The sequence below is a fragment of the Peromyscus leucopus genome, chromosome 1, assembly GCF_004664715.2.
Source record: "Peromyscus leucopus breed LL Stock chromosome 1, UCI_PerLeu_2.1, whole genome shotgun sequence".
NCBI lineage: Eukaryota > Metazoa > Chordata > Mammalia > Rodentia > Cricetidae > Peromyscus > Peromyscus leucopus.
The window spans coordinates 154,256,248-154,280,522 of record NC_051063.1 but is presented as its reverse complement, the minus strand read 5'-3'; the positions used below and the strand labels follow the sequence as shown (position 1 = coordinate 154,280,522).

The 24,275-nt window shown below is 49.5% G+C and overlaps 1 protein-coding gene across 11 annotated transcripts in view; it reads right to left on the bottom strand.

The window, feature by feature from the left end:
- Nav2 (neuron navigator 2) overlaps positions 1-24,275 on the bottom strand; it is a 362,047-nt gene that overhangs the window by 38,351 nt on the left and 299,421 nt on the right. For 5 of the 11 annotated variants that reach the window (XM_028880150.2, XM_028880151.2, XM_028880153.2 and 2 more), the window contains 11 exons: positions 22,288-22,746; positions 21,377-21,442; positions 20,003-20,047; positions 16,956-17,116; positions 15,051-15,239; positions 9,786-9,838; positions 8,789-8,812; positions 8,604-8,678; positions 3,358-3,441; positions 2,921-3,032; positions 1,470-1,615 (listed from right to left, as the gene is read on the bottom strand). In XM_028880150.2, coding sequence (XP_028735983.1) covers positions 1,470-1,615; positions 2,921-3,032; positions 3,358-3,441; positions 8,604-8,678; positions 8,789-8,812; positions 9,786-9,838; positions 15,051-15,239; positions 16,956-17,116; positions 20,003-20,047; positions 21,377-21,442; positions 22,288-22,746 — 1,414 coding nt within the window. The remainder of the gene's footprint in view (positions 1-1,469; positions 1,616-2,920; positions 3,033-3,357; positions 3,442-8,603; positions 8,679-8,788; positions 8,813-9,785; positions 9,839-15,050; positions 15,240-16,955; positions 17,117-20,002; positions 20,048-21,376; positions 21,443-22,287; positions 22,747-24,275) is intronic. The other 6 variants (XM_028880152.2, XM_028880157.2, XM_028880155.2 and 3 more) reach the window with 6 other exon arrangements.

Genomic DNA, 24,275 nt, shown 5'->3' with positions numbered 1-24,275 from the left:
TATGGAGTTGGTTTTTTCTATCTTTATGTGGGTTCCAGCGATCAAACTCAGGCTATCTGGCTTGCATGGCAGATGCCTTTACCTGCTGGGCCAACTCACTGGCCCTGTCTTTTCCTAATTCTCTCATCATTTTGAAAATCTGATCAGACTACATTTATCAACTGCGTATTAGAGATGGCAACATGAGCTAATCTTCTCTAGTTACAATAAACAAGTTGCTAAGAAAAACGGTTAGTAACATAAAGAAAAGAAACTAACCAGAATAGTAAGAGGATCACATGAAGATGGCCTGGTAGCTCACTTCTAAGGTCAGTTACCAATGACCAGCATCATGAAACCCCAACTCTTCTACTGCTAACTAGACCTCGCCACCCATCCAAGATGATTCAAGATGAGCAAGACATAAATGGCATGAAGGACATGACACCACCATGAAACAGGACCATGTCAGTGCTAACAATGAGGTTTGGTAAGCCTGGCCACTTCAGACATACCCAGGGTGTTCTTGGGAACAGACCTCCCTCACTGCCCTCAAATTGTAGCAACAGTAATGAAACCGGGCAGAAGTGCTGGGGACTTTCTTGGAGCAAAGAAAGCAGCCTTTTAGCGGTGCTGGCAGAAAAATCAAGGAGCATTTTAGGATTATGGATAGGGACTGGATTAGAGTCAACATTCTGAGGCACAAGCCTAAGCTCGGGCCCTTGACCCCTAAACACTAACACTATGAAACATTCTCGTAGACCATGGTTACAAAAATTTCAGTGAGAATGTTGGTTTGATATGCTCCAAGGCAATTACATAAATAAATAACAGCCCTGTGGTGGTACACACTTGTAATCCAAGCAATTGGGAGGCAAATGCAGGACTGTTGCAAGTCGGGCCTAGCCTGGTCTACACAGAGAGTGAGACCTTGGGTAAATAAGGATATAAATAAACAAGTAAAGATCATGATTATGGATGAGATAACTACTGATACAAGCTAAAAACAACAACAACAACAACAACAACAACAAAAACAAACAAAAAACGACTTTGGAACTAAGAAGGAACTACTTATGAGTAGTTTTGCTAAAGGCTGCGGGAGGGGTATAGTTCAGGAGTGGAGCAGGCATGAGTCCCTGAGTTTCATTCCCCAGGACCAAGGGCAAAAAACAGTAACTAGGAAGAAGAGGGTCACTAAGCTCTGGACTCTGTGGCCAGTGTAAGATGAGAAAGAAACGAGGTGTGCATGACATGAAAGACGGGCACATCACACAGTCTCATGGAGGGAAAAACCACAGCGTGGGACTTGATCAACGCCGCCGTTTGCTGAGCACAACATTGGTTTCGGGAAAAGGCCTACCCCAAGGCACTTCCTTGGATGTAGTCTCCAAGGCCTGTGGTCCTGAGGTTAGGAGGCCTTTATCTGTGGACACCTCTTCTGGGGAAGCCGGGAGCCAGGCCCTGGGGGAGCCAGGACGTGCACTCACCCAGTTCTTCCTCTTCTTTTTCTTGGAGTCACTCTCTATGTTGCTGCCCACGCTCGAGTGGCTGGTGGCGCTGTTGATGCTGGAGACGCTGTCGGAGGAGTGCTGCCTGCGGATGCGGAGGTCTGCAGCCTGGCTGCTGCCGTTTCCTGGAGAGCAAAGCAAGGCATGTGGGCCCTTGAGCCCCGGAATGCAATCTTCTGTCCCCAAGGACGGCCTCCTTTGACGCCAGGGCATGTGTACTGAGGTACCACCTCTGGGCCCTGCTACTGGTTGTAAGAACCTTGAACTGATAATGGCTATGCCCTCTTTCACGTGGGGTCTGTCACCTTGGACTCTACAGAACGGAAGTTAGAAAGCCTAAGGAGCATTCCCCAACACCAGCCCTGCCTTGACAGAGAGGGGGCATGCTTCTAAACACAGCGGTACTTCCCACAGGAGCCCCTCCCATCTCTTCTCTTCTCACCCTCGGGACGGCACCCGGGGCCCCAGTGATCTCTCCTGAACTGCACAGCTCGCTCGGCTCCTTTGATTGCTGCATCCCTGCCCTACTTGCCTCCTGGTGGCCCTTTGGAAGCGCGGAGTCCATGACATCTCAGTCCTTCCATGATGCCTTCTCTCCCCTCGGCCTCCAGGGCTCTTCTCCCTCCACTCCGTACCGCTAACTCTTTCTAACCCTTCCTATCTCAACTCCATCACTCCTGTTTTGGAGGCCCAGTGTCTGAAGTACCCAGAGACGGGAGAAATCGTGGTTGCAGTTAGCTTTCCTCCTATGGATAGAACTGTCTCTAATCCTGAAGACAGCATGCTGTAGAGCCAGAAGGCCTGAGGGTCTGGGCACACTTCTGTTCCTAACTACCTTTGACCTTGGAAAGCCACCATCAACAGTGAGCAAAGGGCCTGAAGGGGCCTCATAACACAGTAGAAGGAAAGATGAGCAAGTTCAAAAAGGAGATCACTTGGCATGGTGTTGAAAACACAGGGCAAGCCTGCTCTAAGTGCTAGGTACCCATACTGCACCAAGCATAGCTGCTGTTCAAATGAGTATTGCCAGAGCAAACTCACCTGCATGTCCACTAACTAAAAACACACAAAGCCAAACAATTCATTTGGGTAGTTTCCTAGTGCAACTATGAGATGAACCTCTTCTGCTTTCTCTCCAATATGCATATAAATAAATAATCATGGAGACATCAGAGAAGCCATAAAACACTATGATGCTTCTCCATAAGAAACCTATTTCTAACGTCTTTAAAATTTTTTAGGGAAGAGAATGCGCCATGCTCATCATCTCTACAGTGGCCAAAAGCAGGCAGATGAAAAGGTCTGTCTTCTGGGACCTGCCCCTTAGAGCCACAGCTTGAGTCACAGTCACTTGCCCCCTAGCGGGGGCTGCATCCTGTACTGTGAGAAAGGCTGTCTACGGTGTATCTACGGTGTATCTCATGTGTTACCTTTGCAGTTGAGCTCTGGCGTATTAATCACTCCATTAATGGCAGCCTGGGCAGCTGCATTCTGTTTCTTTAGCAGCTCGATGGTTTTTCTTAACTCATTCAGTTCTGAATCCTGAAGGTAAGAAAGACATAACAGGTACATCCTAAACCATCTCCATAAAGAACAACGTTGGCCTGGACGGAGGAGGGCAGCGACAAAGGAGTGTCACGGATCTGTCTCATACATGGACTGGATCTAACTTCAGTGTAAGGATATCAGGAAGCACAGGAGGCCACAGGAGTGGCCAAGACCACTAGATCCATAGGAGACACCAGGACCAACATTTGGTTGATCGAGGCTGTATTTTACCCAACAGATCTATTCTTGACATTCAAGACATGTTCAAATCGGCATCTTTATCTGAAATGAAAGAGCAATGGCATTCCTCCAGCCTTACCTTCTGCTCCGCAGTCATAGTTAAACTCTGCAGCCTGATGGTCATGTTTCCCAGACTCTGCTCAAAGGCTGCCACGAGGTGAGCCTGGAGGGGAAAATGAGGCCTCAGTGACGTCATCTTCCAAGGCCAGAGTGTCCGAGGGGACTGGGTTCTCAAGACAGAAACTTATTAGAGCCTCTTCACGTGGCCTGTACAGGTTCAGCCTCCTGTTGCCTCGCTGGGATGGTTTACTCTAGCCTTGCCCTTGCTCAAATGCTTCTTCCTCAAGCATTCTTTCCCCTGCCTGGCACCTTTTCCCTACCCACTCCCTGCCCAGCTAATTTTCATGTGTCGGACTGATGACACCACCAATCTGGGTCTATTCCCTCACACTCCTTCTCACAGGTCCATTTCAAGTGGTTTCAACACACTTTGAGGTTGTTGGAAATAATGGGGTCTGTGACTGCCAGTTTACGGCTGATTCCACAGCATCCTGCAGTAAGATCTGCTGTTCACCAATCACCAAGCTCATGGGAAGCAGAGGCTCATGGGAAGCAGGGTTGTAGACTGAACAAAGCAGCTGGCTTATTTTCCTTGTTAAAATCCTCATTAATAAAAAGCCACTGAAAAGCCCATCTGCTCCCTGGATGAAGAAACCTGTCCCCGCTCCCCCAGGGAGACACTTTCTTCCAGGCTCCCGCACACTTTGATACACTCTTGTTAGAACAAGACACCAGATGCAACATCTTACACAAGGCTAGGAAAAAGTTTCAAAAGCAGCCGGGCTGGTTATAATTAGAATATGCATCCAATCTTCAGATGCTACAGAGTAACAATATAAAACTATGTCTGTTGGGCTGGATGGATAGCCCAGCTGTTAAGTACTCTCTCCTTCCACCATGTGGGTCCGAGATCAAACTCAGGGCATCAGACAAAGCACACCTGCCTGCCTCCTGCCTTGACCCTCGGAGCCACCTTTCTGTCCTGCATCTATTTTTTATTCCTGGTTCAGGTTTTCTTTCTACAGACTCATGAATTTTTATTTTATGTATATGAGTGTTTTGTCTATGTGTATATAAATGTACTACATGCACGCAGGGGTATGAGGCCACCACAAGAGGATGTCAGATCTCCCTGGAGCTAAAGTTACAGGTGATTGTAAGCCACGATACAGGCTCTGCGAACTGAACTCGGGTCCTCTACAGGAGCAGAGAGCTGCGTGCAGTTTGGCTCTTAGAACCTATGTCGGGTCCTTCACAACCACCTGTAACTCCAGCTCCAGTGTATCCAATGCCCCTTTCCAGCTCAGTGGATGCCTGAATGCACTGGAACAAACACACACATACATATAAATACATCTATTTTAAAAACAAAACAATAGTCCAGCGGTGGTGGCTCACACCTTTAATCCCAGCAGAGGCAGGCAGATCTCTGTGAGCTCAAAGCCAGCCTGGTCTATATAGAGACCCTGTTTCAAATAAAAAGATAAATGATAGATGATGGATGGATGGATGGATGGATGGATGGACAGACAAGTAAATAAACCAAAACTAAGCCTGTTTGTACTGGAGAGTAATGAACACTTGATGAGTCATTATTGATTGATCCAACTGCTGGTTAAGCTGAAAATGCCATTAAAACCAAGTCTAAGGGGCTAAGAGCACTACTTATGAGCTACTCTTATAGAGGACATGGGTTCATGGTTCCCGCTGAGATGGATGCAAAGGACCAGGGGCTGGAGATGACTCAGGAAAGCGAGACATGATCACACTGTAAAAACCCAGAGGAAAAGGTGATCAATGTCTCGAGGGAAGGATGAAGGTGGATGCAAGTGGGCAGGGCTGTGGGGTGGGCCCGGATCCCGACCTAAGAACTGCGGAGCGCGTCAGCCAGGGTCACCAGACTTCATCACAACAGGCTGGCTGGGTCTGAGCAGAAGACGAGGCCAGCAAGGGGACATGGATGGTTTCTTTTTGATCACACTCTATATATCTGAAATGGAGAAAATGCCTCTCTACTTCTTTAGTTTACAGGGCAAAATATTGTTTTAAGTAATTTATTTATGTGCATTGGTGTTTTGCCGACATGTATGTCTGTAGGTGTCAGGTCTCCTAGAACTGGAGTTACAGACAGTTGTGAGCCTCCATGTGGGTGCTGGGAATTGAACCCGGGTCATCTAGAAGAGCAGTCAGTGCTCTTAACCTCAGAGCCATTTCTGCAGCCCACCCCCTTTTTTTCTGGGTTTTTGTTTGTTTGCTTGTTTTGAGTTTGAGTCTCACACCCTTTCTCGGGCTAGCCTGGTAGTCACTACATAGCCTAGGCTGGCCACGAGCTGGCATCTTTCTGCTCCGGTTTCCCTAGCCTTGGGTAAAGCCAATCAACTCCGTTGACACCGTGGGCAGAGGAGCTGGGTCGGGGCACAGCGTGCTGTCCTCACCCGGTGGAGGAAGGCGTGAACCAGGATGACTTGCATTCATTCTCATTCTGTGTCTGACCACCGTCCCCCGTGATCCCTGGAACATCACTACTTACTCAAACTGTGAAAGTGTGTTTGCAAGCTCAGGAAGCAACCGCGCGCCTCTGAAGGGTCAGAGACCCAGCTCTGCTGGCAAGCGAAAGGGCTGCTCTTGTGTCCTGAGCACAGCTATGAAAACACAGGGAGGCGGGGCCGAGCAGGGCCGCACAACAGAACACACCAGCCTGCCCGCCAAGAGCCATTCCAACATTCCCAGGGAAAACAAATGGAGAGCTATGAAAACACCAGCCAGGGCAGCTCGGAGGAGCTTGTCCTAGGAAAACAAACACAGCTTGGTCTCCGAGAAAGATGGCAGATAATAAAATACTAGTGGCTGAGGTGGAGTGTGGACTGTGGTAAGACTAAATATTTACTTTAAAACAATACTGAACTCAGCAGCTTTTGTGAGGTGCAACACACTTTGGAATACTATAGGGGGCCTTACTCCGACCCTTCCAGCACAGAGAGGAGTAGCACAGGCCAACACTGAGCTCCTGGTGGCAGATCAGGTTGATGGAGGCATGAACCCAAGGTCACTGATAAGCACAGTAACTTGTACTTGCTGAAAAGTCAAGGGCGGCATGGATGACTGCCACAAATCATGAGGCATTTCCTGGGGGCAGGGGGGTCACTGTTCACCTCTCTGGGTCTGCATTCAGTTCTGGACTCAGGTGTATACATTGGGTTTTCCAATTAGAGGGCCGACTCAGGATACCATTGTCCCTTTTTGAATAGGAAGAATCTAAGTCTGAGAATTCAGCTCTGAGATTGTTTCTAATGATTTCTTAGATTTATCATTTTAAGTGTGTGTGTGTGTGTGTGTGTGTGTGTGTTTTTACCACATTTAAATGTGGGTACCTAAAGAGGCCAGAAGAGGGCATCTGATCTCCTGGAGCTGGAGTTACAGGTGCTTGTGAGCCATTTGACATGGATGCTGGGAACCTAACTTGGGTCCTCAGGAAGAACAGTGGATGCTGTTAACTGCTGAGCCATCTCTCCAGACCTCTAATGATCTTGATAGCCATACCGTGGATGGGGAGGGTGAAGGGAAAAAAAAAAAAAGATTGCAAAGCACATAGTGGGCTGGTGTGTCAGAGTTTGGGGAAAATAGTCAGAGCTTTCCAGCAATGTCCAAGACCTTGGGAGACAGTGTAATGATGAAGGCGGTTACACTCGCTGGGCTTGTAATTAAGGGCGCTTCACGCTTCATGTGCAGATTTAAAAGAGCCACACTTCCTGGAGTCAGTCAGGCTTAAGCAGGAATTAGCAGGGTAAGAACTCCAGGTAAATGACTACTCCGGAGCCCTGACTCACTTGCCTGCTCAAAGGCGAGTAGCCTTTGAAGTGGCTTCCATTGTTGGGATGCAGTGGGGTGATGCAGTGTGCTTTCCCTGACAGGCTCTGGTACCCTGATCTGTGCTGCTCTGAGGCTAGGCTGTGAACTCCTGGGCAGGAAGTCTGGCCTTGGAGCCCCCCAGCACCTTCCCAAACCTCAGGCTTTGCCTTCAGAGCCTCAACCTCTCTGGGTCACAGCCCCACCCTCAGTGGGGCTCCTCTGTGGATCTTTCAGACATGGTGGGAGATCCTTGCCTCTCCTCTCCTCTATTTGGTCCAACTAGCAAGCTCAGCCTCCACATTGGCAGGGCTCCCCTAAAGGTCCCAAAGTCTCGTCTAGCAGCTCAGACACTCGTGTGTTCCTAGCCTTCCCTGTATACTGACCCCTTCCATGCCTCTCTCCTCTCTCCTGGCCGTAGGTACTAACTGGATAAGCCCCTCACAGTCCACCTTGTGCCTTGCACTAACTGCTTACTTTGGATGCTGCGCCCTTCTACAAGACATCAATCTGGGTTACTTCCTCGGGGAAACCCTTCCTGACTCCCTCCCACCTCCCACCAAGATGTAGCTCGGCCCTCCTGTGTTTTCTTCATCACTATGGCAAGAGTGATCATGTCCCGGGGAACTTGTTCATTTTGCCTCCCTTCTGGTCCTGAGCTGGCATGGGAAGGCGGCAGTGATGCCACCTGCCATACTGTTGGATGCACAGCCCAGGGATGCTGGCACTAAGAAGAGTGGTCGCACAGAACGAAGGCTGGCAGCGCTGAGCACTGTGCACGATGTAGAGAGCACTAGCTGCTTATCAGGAAGCCACAGATGATTTTCTTCCCCTGAGTTCCCTCCCTCACATCCCCACCTCCCTTAAAGACCACAATCTCCAGAAAGATGAAAGGAAATAAGTTAGCACTTAAAAGATTACAAGCCTTGGTCACCTCACAACACACAGAGACGTCGATCATCCCATTACACAGACGAGCAAAGACAGACTCAGATGGTACAGAGAGTGACCCAAGCCATACTGCTAGCACCTGACGCGGCATCATTGTCCACAGGACTAAAGGCCATGTCCTTTTGAGCGCACAGAGTTATTTTTGTAGTGTCCAGAGACCCAGGGCCTCAGGGCATAATGCTGAGGAGGCAGATGACTATTTCCTGTCCAACCTCCAGTGTCTCCTCTATCCCATCTTTGGTTCCCACTTGGTTTTATCCTGTCTCCAGCTCCTACCCTGTCACACCCTTGGCTCTCTCTCTGTCCAGTACTGTTGTTGGCTTCCACTTAGTGCTTCTCAGCTCCCATTCCAGCCCTGCCTCCCACTCAGTCCTGCTCCTGCACCCACCTCGTCCTGTCCCTGGCTCCTCCCGTGTGTGCATATGTGTGTGTGCATGGGCGAGCGTGTGCTCTCAAATATGCACTCACATTTGCAGTCAGCTGGGTGGTCAGCGCAGACACCTTTTCCTGGGAGGCATCCAGTTCTCGTCGCAGCTTTCGAATCTACAGACACAGACACACAGTTACCTGCTTCGGGGGAGTCTGTTTCCAGACTGAGCTGGATGAAATTAACACTAATAGTGGAAGAAAGTCCAACCATAACTGTTCCTTACCTCTGATTGGCATTTCTCTTCGGGCTGCAAATCAATCACAAAGAAAGTTAGAACAGTGAAGGAAAAAGACCAATGCAGGCCAGTGATGGGGATTGCTGAGTTGGCAAGCTTGGGGAAGTCTAGAATTTATTGTCTTTAAGATTTCTGTACTTTTATGTGGATGAGTATTTGCCTGTTTGTCTATGTGACTGGTATCCATGGAGGCTGGAAGAGGACATTGGATTTCCTAGAACTAGAGCTACAGGTGAATTAGAGTCACCATGTAGGAATTGAACCCAGGTCTTCTGGAAGAGCAGCAAGTGCTTACTTACAACTACTGAGCCATCTCTCCAGCCCCTGAAAGTCTAGATTTTAAGTGGCTTCTTTTCTGGTGTAATTCTATAAACAGGAACAATTAAATCCACCCACCAGAAAGGCCAAATAGAAGAGCATAGTGTTCTAACACGTCAGGAAGAATGTGATGTAACCTCTAACCATTGTGACAACGAAGATTATAGCCTTCATGTGAAGATGTGTATATAGCTGGGTGGTGGTGGCGGCCGCGGCAGTGCACACCCTTAATCCCAGCACTTGGGAGGCAGAGCCAGGAGGATCTCTGTGGGTTCGAGACCAGCCTGGTGTACAGAGCAAGTTCCAGGACAGGCACCAAAACTACACAGAGAAACCCACTCTTGTAAACTCCCCCCCCCCAAAAAAAGATGTAGATATAAGGTAGGGTTACGTTTGTGTGCACTCAGCTTTTACATGGGGGTCTGGGGATCAGAACCCGGGTTCTCACGTTTGTGCAACAAGAGTTTCACCCACTGAGCCCTCTCCCCTGCCCCAAGGGGGATGTGATGACAGCCATTTGTGAATTTCAAATCATTTTCTCCTAGGAGTTGATCTTTTTATAGTAGGAATACTCTCTGCAGATGGGATGCTTATAATTACTCTTGACATACTTGATAACAAAGCATGCGTGTACAAGCACAGCCACTCAGTGTTGATTTAGACTCACCGTGGAGTAGATGGAAGATGTGCTGGAGACCAAGGACAGGGAGGATCCGTGAACTGTTGGGAGTAAACAAACAGGGGTGAGAGACGCAGCTGGCTGCCATGAAAGAGGAGAGAGAAGTTGGGAGGAGGCCAGCACTTCAGGACACTACTGGCTTAGCCTGGCTGTGACTGTCATCTTGGCCCAATACTTCCTGGGTTGAGCACAGGTCAGAGCCAAAGATGAACTAATCCATTAAGGAAGTCATTTCTGCAGTACCACATTTTTCTTAACTAGGAAAATAACATGATTCTGGGATCATATATTCACATAATCAAATGCTCATACCACCGAAGGTTCAAACACAGGGCAATGTGGCTGACGAGATCCTAACCGCACTCTTCAGAGGCAGCCTGTGCCTGTTTCGGATTGCACCTACTCTTGTCCGATGCACTCTTCAGTGTTGTGACTGTGTGGCAAAGCTGTCTTACTTCATGCCCCACTACATGCTTAGAGATGAATACTGTGAAGCTAAGGGTCTTTGGTCATAATAAATTCGGACAGCACTGTAGCAGAGTATTAGTTGAAACCACAGCATTTCTGCTGAAGTCAGAACTTGCATTTGTACAGTGTCGACACATGATGAAGATGGGTGTTCTCTTCCTTGCTTGGTAACCATAGGTTCTGACTCAGAACCACACTCACGTACTCTCAGCCTTCCCTCCCATCTCCAGCTGGAGGAGCTTCCCATGATCTGCTCTCACTTTGAAGCGTGTTTTCCCAGGACTGGGCATTCAGGCTGCCTTCTCTTTCGGGCAACCTGATTCCGATTTTCTCAACAACCTCCTGGCAACTTGTCTGGAAGACAGAACTAGCCCTGTGTCAAGACATGGCAGGTGTTTTCAAGTGGGCACAGCTTTCCCGACCACAGGTGGAAAGCCTTATGCCCCTCCATCCCATGCGAGGAGGAGCCCACCTGTGACAGAGGAAGGCTGGGAACATCTTTCTACACACACACACACACACACACACACACACACACACACACACACACACACACACACGAGACGAGTTCACCTGCCACCCCAGCGGTGTGCTCAGCCCCACTTAGCAGCTAGGAGAAGCTGCCTGCCAGCAAGACATCGAACACACCGTCCTGTCTGGCACTTGGGAACCGGTGACCTCCCACACTTCCTTTCTCATACACGGCTGTCTGGATATCCTGAACTTCTTTCCCAGGCAAGCTCTAGATGGCGCTGGCCTGCTTTTGAGGCTCTGCCGATGTAGCTCTTTGTCTAGGGTGCTTCTCAACCCCACCTGCCCCAACCCAGCCCAGTTGAGAGGTCCTTCTCTCACTAGCAGGTACCTACCCACCTCTGTCTCTGAGGCTGGGGCTCCACCAGAACTCACATCCACACTTCCAGCTAATGCCCAGGTCTAGATCTGCTCCCTGTTTTTCTACCAAGCATGACTAAGCTGACTCACACCCCATAAAAAGCAGGCGAAGGTGTTAATGGCCAATAATGGCTTTCTGTGCTAACATACCCACAGGCTCAGAGGTCCCAGGGCACTTCTGTAGGACAGACCAAAGTGGACAGAGTACCTGGGAGGCCTGTTGGTGGAAGAGACATGGGTATCATGTAGTCACCTCCAGCCACACTGGCGGGGCCGGCTCAGAGGCCTGAGCCGGGCACCACACAAACTCCGGCTGCTGTTTTTGTCTCCAATTTTTCCATCTCAAACATATCAGTTTCCTGGCAGTCAGGAGCAGCTTAGGGACTCAGGCAGAGGAGGCACATCTGGCATGCTTCAAATGGAGGTCATTACTTTTCTCTGTAATTAATGCCTCTCGCTTGGAAATCAGTGATGGCAAGGCTGTGATCCAAAGAAACAGCCTCCTTGACTTCCTGAGCCCCCACCAACCTGAACGTGGCTTTGCCTGAACTGCTGCTGTGGCTGGCCGACCTTTAAGATGGGAATCAGAGCCTGGGGGGTGGGGGTGGGTGATGGACATGGATCCTCCCGGACTATGAGAGTTTCAGCTCCCAAACCACTAAAGCATGATGGTGCTTCTCACTATACCTCCAGAATTCTGCAGCTGGACAGACAGAACATCCACGTCTGGAATTCTAATGAGTTGACTTGCTTAAGGCCACACAGGAATTCAAGTGCAGGATCTGCTGACCGGAAGTATGGACACCACTCTGCTCTCTTATGACCTGTTTTACTAAGTTCTGGTTTTCACTTTTAAAAACCCTTTTGGACCTATGATGGGACGCCTCGTGCAGCCTTCAGGCAGGGGGAAGGACTTGGACTTGCCTCTACTGGATGTGCCTCCCCATGGGAGGCCTTGCCTTATTGTGGGGGAGGGGGTAGTGGGGGGTGAGTTGGGAGGGGGAAGCTGGGGGGTGGGAGTAGGGAAGGAGGGATCTGATTGGTATGTAAAATGAGTGAAAATTTTCTTAATAAAAATTTAAAAAAAAAAATCCTTTTGGTGGGCTGGTGAGATGGTTTAAGTTGGTAAGGGTGTTTGATACCAAACCTGACAAACTGAGTTCTCCACCCAGGACCCATGATGGAAGGAGAGAACCAACTCCTAAGAGTTCTTCTCCTTGGCCTCCATGTGCATAGCATGGCACACACAAGAGAAAAATTTAAAATTTTTAAGTAATTTTAAAGTTAAAAAAATTTTAATTAATTTTTTTCCCCTCAAGACAGGGTTTCTCTGAGTAGCCTTGGCTGTCCTGGAACTCACTCTATAGACCAGGCTGGTCTTGAACTCGGAGATCTGCCTGCCTCTACCTTGTAAGTCCTGAGATTAAAGGCATGCACCACCACCACCTGGCTTAAAGTTGAAAATTTAAAAAGAACTTCTGGTATGTTTTGTAATGCATTTCTAATCACTTTGTGCAATGTTCCCAGAAGCACAAAAGCCAGGGACTTGTGGGCTACCATATGTAGATGCTAACAATGGAGCTCCTGTCACTCCTCAATGGCAGGAGGAGCGCTCTTAACCTCTGAGCCATCGCTTCAGCCCCAACATCCATTTTAAAGACACTTCCAGCATCTCTTAGGTGTACCTGTACCAAAGATGACTGTGTATGGTAATGAACTTCAAAAGGCTGCACCTGGGCCACACTGCGCCTGATCTACATGGCTATGACTCCCATCGCCTAAACGTGGAAAGTGCTCATGAAACTGCTCAGTCTCACAAGCACCTGTGTTAATTTTCCCTAAGATTCAATCCTGCTTCACAGCATAGAATAAACATTTCCAGGAGGGTCTACCTGGTCAGACATGAGATCTGACCTCCCCTGCAACACTGGTAATTTATTAATTTAAAATGAAAACAAACAAGCAAACAAAAACCTACACTCAAAGGAGTTAAAAACTTGATTACACAAGTCCTATTCTGTCCTGCCATATAACAACCTTGCAAGGAATAAACTCAGTTGGATGGCAAAGTTCCCAGAGATGAAGAGGTCACATCTATGTGGTGCAGTAACACAACCCTTCCCTCAAAGTTCTAATCCTACCTTCAGTTCAGTTCTGTATTATCGTGAATCATGTGACTGCAGAAGTTGTGGTGATGCTTGTGGATTGGCCAGGTCTACTTGTCTTTTGATATCCCAGATGATCTGCAATCGGGCTGCCTGATTCCACTCGGACTGCCTAAGAGCTAGCTGAGGATGAGTCCGTGATGGTCCCCGGCCTTTGGGGAGGCCATATATACTTGTCAGGACAAGTTCTGGTACTATTTCATGATTCCCTCAGGCATACACATGACAGATGATGAGCACAGCACAGGACACACTCCAAATGGGAGCTGTCCTCAGGGACACAGGGAGAGACACACTGTGGCGATTCCTGACCAATGGTAGACCAGGAAGATAGCCTAGGACAAACTTCCTCCTCCATTGTCTTAGGGCTGGAATGTGCCCTAACAGTATTGCTCAGAGCCACCACAGCACCAATTTCCAGCCTTTAAATCTAACAAAAAGCCCCTAGTCACCCAGGCTCCCCTCCTCCTTAATCCTCCAGCCCAGCAGTTTCCATATAAGGCGTACAAACTTGCCCTGCTCAGGGTTACTGGGGACATAAATCTGGGGAGAGCCCCAAGTCACCAAGATTAGCCAACAAGCCACTGCTCTGTCACTGAAGTCCTTTAAGCTTTTCTTAGAGAGAAAACGCAGAAGCAGAAGGCTGTATCTTATATTGCCTTCCTTATAATCGAAATTTCCTATTACAAGTACACTGAGCCTCTACCCTGCCCTTTACAGGGACTGGGAGCTGAGGGAATCATCTATGACTCACCCCTACATTCTCTCCTGCTGTTAGCAAAAAGGTTCCAACAGGGACGGAGCCCCACTGGCCTCCACTTGTCCCTGAATCCTCATCCTTGGCTTGGAACCGCCAGGAAACCAATGTGGGTGTCGGGCCCACAGGCTACAACGCACAATAACGTAACTGTGCTCACGTTTACATGAATTATCTTTTAATTCTTATAGCTCCATAAGCTCAATGCTATTATTACTTTCATTTTTACATCCAAAAAAAAAAAGGCAGGGAGGGGGCGGGGACAAAGAGGTGAAGTATCTTGCCTTAGCTCTCGAACCCAAGGAGTAGAGTTGGGGTTCATCCTTGGCCAGCCCAACTCCTCTCTATCACTGCTTGCTGAGCCTACCTGCAGCGCCCCCCCCCAAGCCCAGTATTTGGAGAATGGGGCTCTCTAATGCGATGTCTGGGGTGAAGGAGCAGAGGGTGAGAAAAGTGAGTTATGAAGGCAGCTGACAAGGTAACCCACAGAACTTTCCTTCCATAATTCTGATTAAAATGAGCAAAGCTATAAATGTCCATGGTTGGACCGGCCCAAGGAGGAAAAGGGTAAAAACCGAGACTCTGGATCTGGAGACAAGCTAAGAAATACTGGATGTAAACGGGGCTGCCCGCCCCCAGAGCTGCAGGGCATGGGGAGATGAACTCAGTGAAGTTCTCTGCCAACAGCGTGAGCCAGCGGCTGGGCTTCAAGAGAGAGATGCATGCCAAGAAGTCATGGCCCAAGGCCAGGAGAGAGAGGAGCCTTAGGCAGAACTCAGTCAACGCTGAGGGTCGGCGATATTTGCAGAGGCCTCCTCCCTAAGCATCCTGAAAGGTTACCTGAGGGTCAGATCTTCCTAGTGAGAGCCCCTCGTTCCGCCCACCCCAGAGGCGCGGGAAGAGTTGTAGTGACCAGAGCAAGGAGCGTGCCGTGCCAGGGCACCTAGTTGGTGGAGTTCCTTCATCCCTTACCTTCCTCAAACCCATCCCGGAAGGAGCCCGAGCGACTCATTGTTCTGCTCTTCTCGTCCAGAGACATGGAGCTGTTCCGGAAGCGGCTGTCAGTGTAGGGGTCGTACTGGCCATCGGCGTTGGACAGGCTGTGGGTCCTCAGCATCGTTGGGTTGGACAAGCTCATCTGGGTGACAGTGGTGGGACTCGCTGGAAGCAGAGGGGCAGAATGAGATGCTGGATATCCATACCTCTGTTTGAATCCCAGCCGGGTACCAGGCCGCGGCTGCTTATCACCGGCAGTGTGTGTGCCTGCCAACTTCACTCCCTTGTCTAGTTCTAAAAGGTAGTCGCATCAGCATTTGAGTTACAGGCTGAGAGCTAAAAATATGGGAGGGAAGGTGGGTCAGTTCCAAAGCAAGGCTCAGGGCCTCACGTTCCAACTTGGCACGTTCAGGCAGGCCAGTGTCACCTTCCAGGCATGAGCTAATTACTCCCCGGGTTCATCTGAAACAATCCTCTGTAAAGCCAAAAGCCCAAAATAGTCCAAATAGGCTTTTGATCAGATAGGAAGCATTTGCACATGACAAGAACCTCTTGCTGCAAAGAGTTATGGCTGGGAAAGAACACCACAAACATAGGTCTCACGGCCTCAGATGGGGATCATCTCACAGGCTGCCAGGAGTGTCAGCGAAAAGGGTCACGCTTCCCTGAGCTAAGCTGAGCTTTCTCATCAAAAGTCCTGCCCATGTTAGCCATGCACACTGTATTCAAAGGTACACATTTAATAGAGTGGAATTATACCTCCGTGATGACAAGACACACAAATCGTTAGACTAAATGGAAAGTCGAGAATATTCAGGAAAGCCTGCTGTTCTAAATGTTGAGACCAAAAAAAGGCTTTTCCTTCACTGACCCGTCCTCAAGTACTACCCGCATTCCGTCATCTTCAAGGAACCTCTGCCAATACCAGCGCCCAGCTCTCCTTCCCGTAACTCTACAGTCCTTGAGATCAATTCTCTTCCACTGTTTGCTGATTCACTACAAAGCTTTGGACTGTTCCCTCATACCCTGTCTGTCAGGTCCACACCCGTGCGTCTGTCTCTAATAAAGAACCCCTCAGCATTCCAGCAGGGACTGTCACAAACCCTCTCCCCGTCCCAGTGTGTCAGTCAACTCATTATGTCAGCAGCAGTCATTTCCAAGAACGCTTGTTTATTAAAACTTATTTTCGGCTTGAGAAAGCAGTGAGGAATAGGCTAGGAAAACTGACTTTTCCACAGGCCCGAGAAGCAGAAGGTACCCTGAGTAGTAGGATAGTATGTCCCTGATGCAGGAAAATGACTACATGGGTGTGTCTAACCTTTAGATTTTACCACAGGAGGCTGCCATCTACAACGTCCATACAGTGCAACTGAGTCACAAAACTCTCTTATGCCGCTCAGCGGTGTTCAGGGGTATACACTTTAATCCTAGCGCTTGGGAGGCAGAGGCAGGCGGGATCTCTGTGAGTTCAAGGCCTGGTCTACAGAGCCAATTCCAGGACAGCCAGGGCTACACAGAGAAACCCTATCTCGAAAAACAAAAAGAAAAAAGAAAAAAAAAAAAAAAAACCCAAAATCTCCCCTCCCATCCTATACATGCCATGTCCAGAATCCCAACAACAACCAAATAACCCTCTCAGACATATCAGTCTCATAAAGTTTTAAGTAAGTGTTGGCCTCATTTATGGCCATCCTAAGTCACATGTGACCTAGGGGCCGGACGTGACTGAGAGTACCCAGAACTTCGCAATTTTCTGTTTCTTTGACTGCCAAGGGCTGATCAGATACGGAGAAGGATGTGGCCGCATGCCTCTTTCAAAACACAAGATAACCTCTGCCCTGCCGAGTGGATCAACAGGGCTGAGGGCAAGCGGCTACTCACCGAGCTGGGAGAAGTTGAATCTGGTTCCAGAGGGAGAAGTGACACTAGAGCCGGAGGAAAAGGGCGAGTTGGCCGCCGTGTCCTGCAGGCCCCCGGCAGAGTGGGACCGGAACCATTCTTTGGCGTCTTCCTGCGTGCGAAGCTGGGAGGTGGGTGTATACCTGGAGACAGAGACCAGGCTGGAATGAACAGCCCTTATGGAAATGCATTCCCCACAGCTGATGAGGGCTATGTAAAACGAAAAACTATATTTAAGATGGGGCAAAAAAAAAAAAAAAAATCACTACACACCCTGAAACTTATGAAGTTTCTCAAAACTTTTTTTTTGCTACTTGGCTCCATTTTCGGGGAAAATTATAATTCCTTTCAGCTTGAGGGGAACATCTAAAGGGAGAGAGACTGGGAATGCTCAAAAGAGCCATCCCTGGGTGTGACTGGAACATGCTGGTTCATGACAGGGTCGCCTCCAAGCCCCCTCCCTGACAGGAAGAACAGCAAGAACGGTTGTTGTTGCAGCTTTGAGGAAGTTTTAATGAGCTAACTGCTGGCATCTGCACACTGCAGAACCGGTGCATGGCCATGAATCACAGCAGTTAGTGGGTGGCATTCGGAGAGACCTGGGGTGCTAGTGTTTACAGTAACTGCTGCAGTTTTTCTGAGGCAGGGTCCCGTAGAGCCCAGGCTGTCCTTGGACTTGCTATGTAGCTAAAGATGACCTTCAACTTCTGATCCTCCTGTCTCCATCTCCCGAGTGCTGGTATTTCAGGCATCTAATCATGCATACTTTCTAAAATACTGAGGGGTTGAACTCAGGGCTTTCTCGCAGGCTACACAAGCGCTCTAAGAGCTGAACCACAGCCCCAGCCCCTTAACTGCTACAGAGTGACATTGAAAGGTTTCATGAGACAACCCCATACTGGTTAAATGTGGGGAAGCCACGTGATCCACCCCCTTGGGTATTCCAAAACGGGACTGGAATATTTACTGAGCATCTCTGATAGGGGAGGTCCCTTTACAGGCATCATCTCCGCGAGGCTTCAGACTTCCAAGGTGATATAACACTGAGTCCTGCTATATGCTCTGGGAAGCTGGGGACCAGAGCTAGATTCTAACCCATGCTTGTCTGATTTCAAAATCTAGTCGCTTCCTACTCTTCCCACAGGCAGCATCTGGAATGTCTGCAGTGTCCACATGGTTAGGGTACCCTCAGACTTAAGGGCTGTAGAGTGGCTCTTGATCCGGTCACTAGAGGGACCATTTGCCTTTCAGGAATCTCCTACCCAATATGCGTGTGTCAAGGGAGTAAGGCAGACAGAAAACTAGTGTGAGCAGGAACACAGTTCTCAGTCTTGTTGATGGATATACACCCTTGTGAGGCACACGGAGTACCTGTATGTAGTTGTCACATAACTCCATGCTAAATACTTAGCCAATCAACTTTAAAAATCCAGGGCTAGTAGAGCAGTGGGGGTGCATGTCTTTAGTCCCAGCACTCGGGAGGCAGAGGCAGGTGGAGCTCTGGGAGTTCGAGGCCAGCCTGGTCTACACAGTGAGTTCCAGGTCAGCCAGGGCTACAGAGAGAAAAACCCTGTCTCTCCAACCCCCCCCCCACAAAAAAAAAAATTCAGGGCTACATAACAGTAATAGAGCTACTATAGACATGAGCACAGCATTTCAAAACATAACTACTTAGAAGTTAGCTCCCTCTTTGGGTAACAGTGGATTGTGAACATATCTCAGTTGGTGGAATGCTTGCTGAGGGCACAGGCAGCCGTGGGTTCAATATGCAGCCCAGCAAAAACCAGACCTGTTGGTACACGCCGGCAATTCCAGCACTTGAGAAGTAGAAGCAGGAGGTCCCTATGTTCAAAGGTTATCCTCAGCTACACAGCAAGTTCAAGGTCACCCTGGGCTACATGAGACCGAGTCTCCAAACAAGGGGTGACAGTGGCGTCAATCGTTTGCACATCCCGCTGACACACACGATGAAAGGCCATGGGGCAGAACTCTGCTGGGAGGCATCAACACCTGCCTTCTTGTACTGACACCGACCCCCATGCTTATAGTGTTCGACAGGCTCTTAACAACTGCGGGTTATTAACTAGAGACACACGAGACAGCAACGGACATTTCATTCCGAATTTGTTTTCATGGGGAAGGACTTAACATTTAGTGCACGGTGTGAAGCTGATGCTACAGATAACAAGGCTTTGAGAGAGCAGAACTGACGGGAGTCCACAGGGAGCGTGAGCAAAGTGAAGCCTCTTGCTGGTGATGGGATGAACATGATTCGAGCAATGGCGACTTAGAGCATCCTGTTTTACCAAGGCAAGCCCCAACAAGCAGCGCAGGCCCAACTTACTACCGATAGAAGGACATTCTTTTCTGGTGGTCTTTTTTGTTTTTGGTTTTTTTTTTTTACTTTCCACCAAAAAACAATCATATCCATGTCTTGGTAGGTATTGATAACTGACCCAATCATTGGGTAGGACATTAAGACAACATTTCTGTTTTTTATAGCCACAAAGGTATTATTTTTTAAAAGTAGACCGTTACTATTATTATTACTATTATTATTTGGTGGTGCGGGGGGTTAAACCCATAACCTTATGCATGGCAGGCAAATGCTCTACCATGAAGCTCCATCTCTAGTCCAGAAGAAGTTAGCGTTTTAAAATGGGGGCAGCTAACAAGGCAGCATGCTGTAAGTCACGTCCTCAGATGGAAGCAGCCGTGTGTACAGACATTCATGAGGTGCTCAGCGTCCCTCCTGCAGCGCCCCAGGAGCAGACACTGCCCCTAGCTCAGGCTGCTGCCTGCCCGTCGTGAGGCGGCTCTGTCACGTGAAGCTAGCACAGACCCTGCTCAAGCAGGTAAGCCACAATGGAGAGATGAGCACGCCAGGGCTCCGTCATCCAAACTCCAGCTGCGGTGGCCAAAGCAGGGACCCCAGCTCAGCCCAGCCCAAGCCCCCCAGTACGAGAGGACAACACAGCCAAGCTCCACGGCCACGACAGATGGCTTGGGTGCGAGGAGGGGAGAGATACCTGAGTCCTTTCTTAGGCAAAGTGTTCCTATCAAGGTGCGGGTCACTGTAGGAAAGTTAAAACACAATCAAGAACTTCAGAGGACACAAGAGGAAGCAGGGGAAGAAAGCAGGAAGGCTGGGGAGGGGCCTGAGGACCCCCAAGGGACAGACTCCCCCCACCAGCCATGCATGCAGTGCGCCCACACAGTATATAAAAGAAACCTGGTTCTGTCTGCACCCACACTGGTGCGGACTTCACCCCACACCACAAGGTGGCCTGAGCCATGAACCCCAATTGTTCCTCCTCTTCCACAGGTTCAAGACCAAGGCAGGAGCTGTGCCACCTAAGAAGCATGGCCTATGTTTTCCTGGGTCCCACCTGTGCACCCCACTCAGCTCCTCTCCTGAAACCCTGCCGCCTCTGGCAAAGGTTTCCAGAAGGGGCAGAGACTCATTGGAGAGTTTCAAGAGGCAGCAGTCTGCATATTTGGAATTCATGTGTGATGAAGTAAATTCCAGGTCCCTCTCAATGTCTCCTTGTTCCTGCCCGGCAAGGGCGTAGCCAGGAGCTGAGCCCTGGGCAGGAGCCTGGGCATGCTGGGACTTGCTGGCTGATCGAGTCAAGGCATTTGAATTTCTAAAGTGCAGGGGTTTAAAGGCTTGGTTTATAAGCCTGACAGAAACAAAGTTTGTGCTGTGGATGGGGTGAAGGGGGTTTCCATTAATTCCGTTCGTCTCCCCCCCACTCCAAGCATGAAACAACATCTGCTTGTTATGTTTGGCCAAGCCACCGCTCCTCCAGAAACTCGGGGTCAACGCCCATCTCTGAGGCCCACCCACGGCTGGGGGCAGACCCAGGCTTCTCACACGTTGTAAAGCCCCAGCCCTCCAGGCACGATGTACCATTATCTTTGCAGAATACAGACACACACACACAACACGATACTCTGAACAACACGGAGAGCCAGACTGCAGCAAAAGCCTTCCAGGGAGAAGAGCCAGCTGGGCTGGGAGGGGTGGGGTGCAGGGGAGAGACAGAGGTGAGGGCCAGGCTGCACAGTGGGTGGCAGAGAGCACCCAGAGGGGTAGGGAGGAAAAAGCAAGAAGCTGGGAGGCAGGAACATGCCACAGACACCGCGGGGAATGCCAGTGAGAGCTCCTGCAGCCCTGGATGAGTGGCAGGGTTTGGGGTGGCCACCCACTTGCCACCGTTCCCCGGGCTTTAGCGGACAGTGGAGCAGACCCTCACTGGCATGCCTGGCTATCACAGAGGACACCAGAGCCACAGACACAAGCGGGAGCCTCCGGCCAACAGCCTTGCACAGAACAATTGGCTTGACGACAGACACAGGCGGAAGAACCCAGAGGCTCAGCAGATCTACGATGTCATTACCTGTCCTGTTTCCTGGGCAGAGTACTTCTGCAGAACTTAGGGCTAGCGGCAGGGGAAGAGAGAGGGCTAGAAGTCCAGGCAGGTAGAAAACAAGAGAGGGAGCATTAGATGGAAGGAAGAGGCACTGTTAGACACAATGGTCAGTCAGAATACTTTCCTCATTCCCAAGACTGACCCCGGCCTGGTTCCCCATGTCTGCTCCAGATACCAGACACATCCCAAGACTGTAGCAGAATCAGGGCTCCTAGGAATCTTGCAGATTCTCCATCTCTTACCACTGTGGCCAGCAGCAACTCGGGAGGGTGGTGACAGGACAGCAAACCTCCCCAGCTGCTCCCAGGTCACCTACTCTGCGTGCTAAGTTACATGAGGAGTAGCTGAAGCTGACAGAACCCCAGCAATCATTGTCAGTAAGCTGACAAACCCATTCCAATGCTGAATGTCATTTCAGACAGTGGCATAGATTGGTCCTCATCTAGTAGCTCCGAGCACCAGGGACATCCGAACGGAAAAAAAAGAGATAGCAGGAAACAGCCAAGATCAACTCCAACCCAAACTGGCTTAGACCAGGAACACTGATTAGAAAGATCAAAACCAAGCTGGACCTGGTCGCATACACCTTTAGTCCCAGCACTTGGGAGGCAGAGACAGGCAGGTCTCTGAGTTCAAGGCCAACCTGGTCTAAAGAGAGTTCCAAGACAGAAAAGCCAGATGGAAAAATAAGAAATTAAGAAATAAATTAAGAAATAAGTTAAGAAATAAAGAAATAAATAAAGAAAGAAAGAAAGGAAGGAAGGAAGAAAGAAACAAGAAAACAAGAAAAGGACAAAATTTCCCAGGCAAAGGCCCCTGGATCCCTAATCGTCTGCCTGTATCTAGGGAAGGACATCCTCCTGAGGTATAGCACCAACCTTTCCGACAGTGTGGTCTTCACACTGCTGGTGCGGACAAAAGGCATCAGGGAATCTTCCTTAGTGGAGGTGACTGGACCAGGGGAAGAGTTGTGACTCAGTCCCCCACCGCTGCCGAGGGATATGTCAATGGACTCGCAGCTGGTATGCAGGCTGCTAACGGACTGGAAGCCCAAGCCATCCTTGCTCACTGCCGACGAGCTGGTACCCCAGGTAAGGCTGTTGGAGGGGCCCGAGTGGGCTGAGCTGGGGCTGGAGGCTAGAGGAGACTGGTTGAGGTCCACATTCTTACTGTAGAGAGGACTGCTGCTCCCACTGCTCAGGACGCCACTGCCTGAGGGAGACTCTAGGTTACCTTGCTGGGTCACAGTGGCATGAGGGTTGGAGATGACCACTGCACTTTTCATGGTTTCGGCTGTGGCGATGGGCACTTGCTTGGTAGGCTTCCCACCAAAGAGTCTGCGAAGAGACAAAGGGTTGTGTGGGACAAATACCTGGGCCCAAGGTGTGCAGAGCTACTGGAGAAGGCTGGGGCAGAGGAAGGAGTGAGGCCCCTGGAAAGGGCAGTCGTCTTGCCTGCAGACACACTAGAGTCTCCCGAGAGAAAAGCTGGCGGTTAAGTGGGACTGGATTTGGTGCTTTCCAGGAGCCTCTTTCTAGCTCTAGGCTGCAGCCAGGACACAGCTCTAAGTCCAGGTGAGAGGAACGCTTTCCACAGGTCTAGCCACACGCCTCCATGATCCTGCGTCCCTTTTCTTCTCTAAACAGAATAGCTAGAAGCTTGCCCCAACCCAGGAACCTTCTAGAAAGAAAAGAGTTTCTTCTTTCTGTGACACCAGGTATAAAGCCTTAGGACTTGGTTTCTTTGATCCCTCAGCATAATACAAAGAATCAAGACCATGAGTTTACACCTGGAGGGAGCCCAGGAGAGAAGTATGGACACAAATATATATATATATGTGCAACAGAAAGCCAGAGAACTTGTGTGAGCCGACACCACACACAGAAACATGCTAGGTCCAGAAGACATTGGACCTGACGTACTGGGCACAACCGTGTCTCTGAAACAGACGCACAGAAATGCCATGCCATGCCGCCTCTGCTCACTTCTGCAAATGTGTCATGAGTACACAGAGGCCTTCTCTTCCAAGGGCAGACAGCTCTCGTGACACCAGCTCCAAGCCAGAGGGTGGACCATGTTCTAGAATGCAAGGGCCTTACCCCACCCTCCAAAAGTAGTGAAGGGGGTAAGTGGCCCTGAAAACCGGCAAGAACACTACATGTTGTGACAGGCAGACTGCTTTTTGCCCCGCAGCCTGGAGTCATTTGAGTTTGACCTTGATCACCTGGAAACAGTCCCTCCAATCTCAGTATCTGTATGGCATGAGCAGATGTATAACCCTCACTACAATATCTAATGGCAGGATCAGGGAATGCACTATTCTACTCTGGAATCTGGGCATGAGGATGCTTACATACTCTTAACAATAGGACCTCCCGATTAGGGGGCAGCTGATCTGATGGCCACTTTTCATTGTTAGAAAGCAAAGATGAGAACCACGTTTGCCTGGCTTCCCATCCCATACACAAAGTCACTCGGTCAGCTGTATGAATGCTTGAAATCTTGAAGGGACTTATCCATCTCACTCCACGGGGGGCTTCTCCTTGCCACACAAGTAAATGCACAGCTAGACCACTAGGACGATTTAGGAAAAGCCAGATTACCCAAACAAGGGTGTGCCTGAGGAACCATGTGCTTTTAAAGATTCCTGTACACTAGCTTGAGGGCCCAGGCAAATGCCGTTGTAGCCTCCAAAGGGAAGACTTTAAGACCGTGTTTTAATCTTCTACTAGAGGCAAACGGCAGAGAAATATTTCATTTATATGGTAGTGCGTTAAAACAGCAAAGCATAGCCCACAGGATGCTACCCTTAAAAATTAATGATTACTGGCATCTTAATAATCAAGTCTAGACAGGGCACACCACA